The following is an 8,147-nucleotide window of genomic DNA, read 5'->3' as shown; positions in this document are numbered from 1 at the left end:
AGCTTCAATATTCTATAATTTTACATTTCCGTTAAGGCATCCAATCACTAGAATAATGGAAACTTCTTCAACATCTTTAGGTCTCAGTTTCCTCATCTGTAAAATGAAGGGTTTGGGAAAGATGAAATGCAAGGTTTCTTCGTCTTTGAGTTTAGGTGTGATGTGGATTTGACATTCGGCAATTTTATGACTATGCTGTGACTTAAAAAAACTCGTAAGCTCTTTGTCCTGTTCTGGAGAGTTGTTCAACCCCTGGGGATCCAGCTAGTTTTTTTCTGTTTTCCTTTTGGAGGGAGCACTATTGCTATTTTTACTTAATTGCAGATTAAGGTATTTGGTCAGGTGAAGTAAATTTGTGTTTGCTTTACTGTAAACAACAGAAAATGATCACTACTGCTGTGCCCCCCCCCTCCCCCCAGCTCTTTAAGTTCGCCTTTTTAAAAATCCCAGTCATGATTCATTAACGGTGCCAAATTCTGTCCTTTGTTTTTGGTTCATCCACTTTCTAAATCCTTCTGTGATATTGTTATGCACGGTGTGTTGGCTTTTGTTTCTTCCACTCTTTCGATCCTTCATCATTTATTAATGCCACAGATTGTGTGATGAAGAGTTGTCAACATTATCATTTTTCTATATTTACAGGTATAATAACGGCTTTGAAGTGGGTTTGTCATCTAATAGCCTTTAAATGATCTCTCTCTTTCTGGCTGCATTTCCCTTCCATTATTTACTGTGCCTCCCAATAGCTTATCATCCGAGGCTGTCTACTCTTCTCTTTGTCCTTAATTTCCTGAGACAGCTTTCCACTTAAGAGACTGAGAAAATATTAGATGAAGAGATTCCACAAACCACTGGAGTATAAGGTCCTCTAGATAGAGGCACATTCACATGCCATAGGTTAAAAAAGAGAAGGCGTTGTGACATCCTCCAAACAGATAAACACACAGCTTTTCGGCTAGTACCCAAGCAAAGGCATTGACCTGCAGAACTCTCATCAGCACTTACAGAAGAGAAGTGAGATGTCTGCATTTCTGTGCAGAGGAAAGTAGGTGGCATTGCCTAGCGTGTCAAGTCTCTCTCTACATGCCAATTGAAATTCTTGTAACTGTGGAATATTAGTGCAGATGAGATAGTTTAGAGAACACCTAAGTTCACCAGTTTAGAGCTAGAAGAACCCTCAGCTATCATCTACTCCAGTTCCTTCATTTCATAGATGAGGAAGCTGAAGCCCAGAGATTTTCATTAAATTCTAGGATGGCTTAATATTTTCTAGAATGTTAAGAGCTGGAAAGGATCTTAAGAGATCTTCTGGTCTAAGGCTCTCATTTTACAAATGAGGAAACTATCGGAGGAAGAAAGCATTTATTAATCTTTTTTTTTCTTTTTAAACTCTTACCTTTTGTGATAGGGACTAAATATCAGTTCCAAGGCAGAAGAGCAGTAAGGGCTAGGCAACTTGGGTTAAATGACTTGCTCAAGGTCACACAGGTAGGAAGTGTCTGAAGCCACATTTGAACCCAGGTCTTTCTAGCTGCCTCTTAAACTTCTGATATGTGCCAGTACTTTATAAGTATCTCATTTGATTTTTTACGATGATCCTGGGAGGGAAGTGCTATCATTCCCTCCATTTTACAGATGAAGAAATTTAGGCAGAGGTTAAATGACATGCCCAGGGTCACCAGCTAATTTTTTTTTAATTTAAATTTCATTTCTAAACTATTTTTTCATGTTCACATGACTCATTTTCTTTCCCTCCCTTCTTTCCTCCCCTCTCCCAGAGCCAATAAGCAACCCACACAGCTAGTTTCTGAGGCTGCATTTAAATTCAGGTCTTCCTGACTTCAGGTCCAGCACTAAATCTGGACATTGTACCATCTAGCAAGAGAGGTATTCCCATGTACAACCAAAAGTTGCTTACCCTCTCAGGGATGGGGAGGACAAAATTTGGAACCCAAAATATTAGAAAATGAATGCCAAAAATTATTTTTACATGTACTTGGGGGGAGGGCAAACAAAAAAGAGAGGCATCTTATCCAAACCCATACAGGAGAATAAAATAGATATAATAGAATATTTAGTAAGGCCTTATGTGCCAGGTCTGTGTAAAGCACTGGAAATACAAATTCACACAAAAGGAGCAAAACAGCTTCAAGGAGTTTGTAGACTAATGGGAAGATAAACACTAAAGGTTGCTGTAAAGGATGAGGATGAAGTTTATTAACGTCTCAAAGGGTCTTTTACTTCTGCAAAGCACATTGGCATTATTCCCATATATAAGCTTTTGGACATTTATTCTGTCCATTATTCAAGCAGCACCATTATATTTTCAATTATGCTCATATAAGTAACTATTCCACTACAACAGGCAAATTTATTCAACATCTTTGTCCATGTCTATGTCTATAAGTCAGTAACATCATTTAATGGTAATATAGCAAAGTGAATAATTTGTGTATATGCAAAATGCATCCCAGCTTTGAAAAAAAATGTTTTGGAAACAGAGTATAAAGAGACTTTAAAGGTTATTTTGTCTAATATATTAGTATTTTTTTTCTACAACAGTATACTTAACAGTTTCCACAGCTGACAAGTGATCATCCACTTGTCATTCAGTCATGTCTGACTGCATGACCCCAACTAGAGTTTCCTTAGCAAAGATACTGGAGAACTTTGCCATTCTCTTCTCTAGATCATTTTATAGATGAAGAAACTTGAGGCCAACAAGTTAAGTGACTTTCCCAGAGTCACAAAGCCAGTAAGTGTCTGAGGCTAGAGTTGAACCCAGGAAGATGAAGCTTTCTGACTCCAGACCCAGTGCTACCTTGCTGCCTAAATAGATTCAAATTTGCACCATTTAAAGTTATAATCATATAAGATTGTCATTAGTTATAGCTCAAAAGAAAACATACCATGCCAACTATTAGTCAATGAATGAACATTTATTACATGGCTACATCCATTTAAGAACCTCAGAGAGTTGGTGTCTCCATAAATGATGCTCTGATGGGGGCAGGTGTCATTTGGTATAATAAAAGGATGGATCTGAATCCCTGCTTTGCTATAAAGTACCTGAGTGATATTGCATAAGGTGCTTAACTTCCCCAGGTCTTAGTTTCCTAATTTGGAAAATGACAGGTTTGGACTGAAGGATCTCTCAAGTGTCCTCTAATTTTAAAACCTAATTGCTTGATTTATGATAGCTCTCAAAGGGACTCAGTGAGGTATAATGGAAGGAACATTGACCTGAGAGTTGGGGGGATGTGGGTTCAAATCCTGTCTCATAAAACTTACTAGCTGTGTGACTGTGGGCAAGTAATTTACCTTCTCTTGATATTAAGTTTCCTCACCTGAAAAATGGTCTTTTCCCTTTAAAGTCTTTTCTCTATATCTGTGGTCCAATGAAAGTTCTGAGCTACTAAACAATTCTCCAGTTTGGGTTCTAAACATATGATGGAAAAGCTTTTTCAATACCACTGATAGAACTGGAATACTTTAAAATGAGGGGTAGCACAGTGAATAGAGAGCCAGACCTGGAGTCAGGAGGGCCTGGGTTTAATTCTGACCTCAGATACTTTCTAGTTGTGATCCTGAGCAAGTCACTTAATCCCAATTGCCTAGCCCTTGCCCTTGCCTTGAGTTGTTCCTAAGAGAGAAAGTAAGAGTTAACAAAAAAAGTTTTGGATGGTTTTGTTAACAGTAGTAGGCTGTCTCAAGCCAGTCAGCTAACTAATCTTGGATTGCTCCAAATTATTCTTGTAATGAAAATTGGCTTCTGGAAACTTCCTTTCTTTTGTACACATGCAACAAGAATGGGTAAGGAATAACTTGTTTTAATTCTGTGTTACTTTGCAAGCAATTAGCTTCTTGAGTTCACTAAATTTGATAAAAGATGGTCCCTGAAGTCACACTGAGAGCAAGAGAGATTTGGGAGTTGTCCACATAAATACAGATTGAAGCCAGGAGAGTGAGATTGCCCAGAAAGGTACACCAAATGACAAATGATCAGTGACTATTATAGGGGTCAAAATAGGAGATAAAAAAAAGTGCTATACTTTCATTTGTGTTTGATGATTAAGAAATCTTTGGGAAAAATAATTTCAGTGAGGTAAAGAAGCAGCTGGTTGGGTGGTGTAGCAGTATTGACCCTGAAGATAAGCTGGTATTGATACCAAAGCTGAGAGGCATTGGAAAAAAGCATCCCCTCTAAGTCTATTCTACTCACTGCCTTTTTTGAGCCATGGGTGATGCATTGTAGTTTGGATCTTTATTGTAATGATTAGGGATGGCTCTGAAGATTCATTCAAAGACCATTAGACATCCTCTATCACCTATGTACACATCCATCCTGGCAACAACCTAGGTTCAGGACAATTCTCTTCCTTGAGAGCTTGGACTGTTTTTCAATTTTTTTTTTATTCAAAGAGGGTGGGATGAGGTCTGTGGAAATGTGGATAACATAAGTTTGCTATGTATATAAATCACTCTATTAGCACATCTTGTCAAAGATGCTTGCTTAATTAAATTTTGTGATTAAAAAAAAAAAAAGCTGGAGTTGGAGTATAGAAGGATGGCCTTGGTGACCTGGACACATACTTCTGACCAGCCAAGCCTCTGACACAATCATACTGGCTATGTGAGCCTGGAAGTCATTCAACTTCTAGTTGGTGCCCCCAAGCAACTCCGTATGATTTAATTTACCCCAAAGCTGCTCTTCTACATTAGTTTCCACACTGCGAGCTCCTAATGACATTAATGAAAACAAAGATGTACTCCCCAGCCCAAAGAACCCAAATCTTTATATAACAAAACACCTCGTTTTAAAATTCTCCACTGGCACTCTATAATCAAAGAACCCAGTCTCTAGGGCAGTGCGTTGCCCATAGGGATTGGGACTGGTCTAGTGATTTAATTAGTAGAGGGAATTGTCCAGAGGTACAGAGAGGTACCAACGGCTCCGCAATTTACAGCCAGTCTAGAGCACCGCGGGTAATTCTCATATAAGTGGATAAAACGCTCCTCTTAAGTTTTCTCCTGGAAAAAGGGAGTCTCCTGTCCTTACTCCCCAAACTCTGGTAAGAGCTATTCTACAAGTACATGGTTCACCCCAGCCAGCAGGAGCTGCAGGGGATTCCGGAGAGGGGTTCCCACGATGGGAGCCTGTCTCTCCTCCTCCTCCTCCTCCCAGACTCAGTTAACGGCCACAGTTGCGATGCCTCTCTAGCACCTCCCTGGTATTTCCAAGAAAGCACATTCTGGTCCTGGTTCCGAGAGCTTCGGGGAGATCCACTCTTCCCCGCCAAGGCAGGGAATACACAGGTGCCCGGCATCAGGAACTGCAAGCAGTTCAGCCCTCCTCGCCGGCTCCCACGTCAAAACGCCGGACGTCAGAAGAAACATTGTAATGTATCAAAACAGCGCACCCCAAGAATCTCCCTGGCTGCAGCTGGAGTTCCCCTCCTCCCCCATTACCCGCTCCAAGTAAAATAAAACCTGCCCTTCCCTCCTCGGGCCCCGGGCAGTACCGAAGCGGGACCAGCCCACCGCGGTTGAAAGAGGGAACCTTTCTCTTTCTCTCTCCTTTCCCAGCTTAGGGCATTGGCTGCCACTGCAGCACCCGTGCCTCACGCCCGCAGCCCACCGTTTCAAACTGGCCCAGCGCCGGGTCAGGAGGGCCCCCGCGAGCTGGAGCTCGACAGTCCCGCGGGAACTCGGAAGGGCGCGTGCGCGCTCGCTCCGGGCCGGGTTGGGGGGCTCCCCAGTCGATCAGAGGCCGCTTCCCTGAGCTCCAGCCGAGCCCCGGCGGTTGCCTTTGCGAGTCTATTAGCAGGCGCGTGGTAACGATGGCGGCTCTCTGGGAGACTTCCCCGTCACTGGATACTACTCCTCCCGGCCCGCCGGCGGCGGCGGCGGCGGCGGCAGCTCCACCCCACCTACCCCCGCCCCCCCTTTGCCTTTAGTTTACAAGTAGCAATTTCCCTGGCTGGTGCCGCGGGTCCGGAGGGAGCCAGGGTGCGCACCGTGGGGCGGGCGGGCGCAGCCGACACTCCCTGGAGGAGTCCAGAGGCAGACATCCAAAGCCCAAAGCCTCCCGCCCGCCCAGGCCACCATGGGGCTCCTGGACCGGCTGGGCAAGGAATGGTTCATGCTCTGCATTGTGCTGGTGATCGTGCTGGCGAAGATGGACCCGTCCGTGGGGGCCAAAGGCGGTGAGTGCGGGCTCCCTCCCACGACCCCCCAGCCCATCCCTCGCGAGAATCCAGCCCCGCGAGGGAGGGAGGCAGCGCTGCCAAAGTGCACGCACCCCACCTTGGAAGGGAGGCTCTGCACCTTGCTGGTGGTTACCGGGAGAACTCACCCCTAACCTCCCCTTCCCCTTGGGAGCATTGGCTTCGGGGCTTGCACGTGGCCTTGGACTTGTCAATGCCAACTAACTGGGGGTAGACTAAGGATGTAATTGACTCTTGAGTCCCGGAACTAGCGCTTGAGTTAGTAGCCAGAACACGTCGGGTGGGACCTGAGATTGCCCAGGCTCTCGGGATCTCTCAAGATTTCCGCCACGTGGGGAGATCTGAACTTCTTGACCTACCCAGTTGTCTGCCTACCTCCCCGTCCCCCTTCCCCCCCCCCCCCCCCTTTCTTTTTCGGTGGAGAGGTCGGACGAGAGGAGGAAAATGCCTTACCCTCCATCTCCAGGCTTCATTGAAACTCCTAGGCAGACTGACACGTTGCACTCTAATGCTGGGACACTACTTCCGTGTGTTCTCATCCCAGGGACTGTCTGATCCCAACTCTAGCTAGTAACTGACAGAGGTTAGCTGTGTTTGCCGGTTTGTGCTCATCTCAGTCGCTTGTCAGAATCACTAACTGCTTCCCAGGAAGGACTTTGTAGAATGTGGCTATTAGTTGGTTAATAAAACGTAGCCAGGTTTGGAACCCAGCCAGATCCCAGATAAGGGCAGTCTTGTATACTTGGGGCTAATGTAAGGCTTATTAGTCCCCCTTGTCTCCTCCTTCTCTTCAGTTCTAAGGGTAGAATGTGATTTAGGAACAGATACAGTTACACTTTTTATCTTACTGGCTTTTCTCATTCAAGAAACTTCACTGACTCTCAGGGTTTGATGGGTCTTTTTGATCTGTGTGGGTTGGTGTCTAAATTTTCGTAGGAGCCTTGACATCAATCAGAATGCTTATTGGAAGTTATTTGTATTGTTCTGATAAAAGCTCGTTGGAAATGAATGAAAGGCATTTATTATTCCTGTCCTCATCAAAGTCTTTTAGGTACCTCCACCCCCAAGTTGAGAAGTCAGCTCCCTAGAGACAGTTTCTTGAAGGAAACAGCAGAGAGGGTCTTGTAGAGACTAATGTCTTTTCTGTTTTCATCTTTTCTAGTATTAATTACTTTACTAGGTTCAATTTATTATTCTAGAACAACTATGAGCACTAGTTCACAGGAAGGAAATAGAAGTCTGTAGAAGGGACATATCTATATGTAATAAATAAATAAGGTTTGCTGAGGTTACACAGTTGAAGCTAGAAGTGGGATGCCTAGATGAGGGATCTGTCTGCCCATGCCCACCAGAACTTTGTAACTATGTAGAAAGCAGGGCTGCCATTTCTTTGTTCTAGGGGACACTGAAAGTACTGCTGACTGCCCTTTTGATACAGATGACTTTTAGGCAGATGCTGTAATTTTTATGCATTTATGTAAAATGAAGATCACTTCTTTACCTGTCAGGTGATACCAAGAAAAAAAATTGGAGTCAGGAGAGGTCTGCTGCTGACAGTTCTGGTCATGGGCAAGTCACTTAATCCCTTTGGGTCTCAGTTTCCTCTCCTATAAAATTTATGGAACCTACCTCAGTGTGGTTGCTGTGGAGGATCAGGCGAGATACTGTAAAAGGATTTGCACACTTTTAAAGCCTAAGGTAAAGGTCAGCTATTTACTTATGAGAGCTAGACATAGTGGGAAGAGGGGGTGAGCCTTATAGCTTGAACTAAAATATCTTTGGTCAGGGAGAATGGTTTTGAGCCGATTATAAGAAGCAAAGAATGTCTTTGCTTTAGTTTGTCTTGTATAAAAAGTTTAAAAAAAAACACAAAAAGTATGACCTGTGTGTTTAAGTCATTTAGAGGCTAGTTAAATTAAA

The 8,147-nt window shown here is 43.7% G+C and overlaps 1 protein-coding gene across 5 annotated transcripts in view; it reads left to right on the top strand.

Annotated features, from left to right (window-relative positions):
• The first annotated feature begins 5,610 nt into the window (after positions 1-5,610).
• Positions 5,611-8,147, top strand: part of SLC10A7 (solute carrier family 10 member 7) — a 288,157-nt gene continuing 285,620 nt past the window's right edge. Inside the window, exon 1 of one of the 5 annotated variants that reach the window (XM_056802749.1) lies at positions 5,611-6,206. In XM_056802749.1, the coding sequence (XP_056658727.1) occupies positions 6,107-6,206 (100 nt within the window). In that variant the 5' untranslated portion in view covers positions 5,611-6,106. The remainder of the gene's footprint in view (positions 6,207-8,147) is intronic. The other 4 variants (XM_016423192.2, XM_056802748.1, XM_007496259.3 and 1 more) reach the window with 4 other exon arrangements.

This window comes from Monodelphis domestica, chromosome 6 (assembly GCF_027887165.1).
Source record: "Monodelphis domestica isolate mMonDom1 chromosome 6, mMonDom1.pri, whole genome shotgun sequence".
NCBI lineage: Eukaryota > Metazoa > Chordata > Mammalia > Didelphimorphia > Didelphidae > Monodelphis > Monodelphis domestica.
The sequence above is the reverse complement of the archived record's forward strand: the minus strand, read 5'-3'. Positions and strand labels throughout refer to the sequence as shown.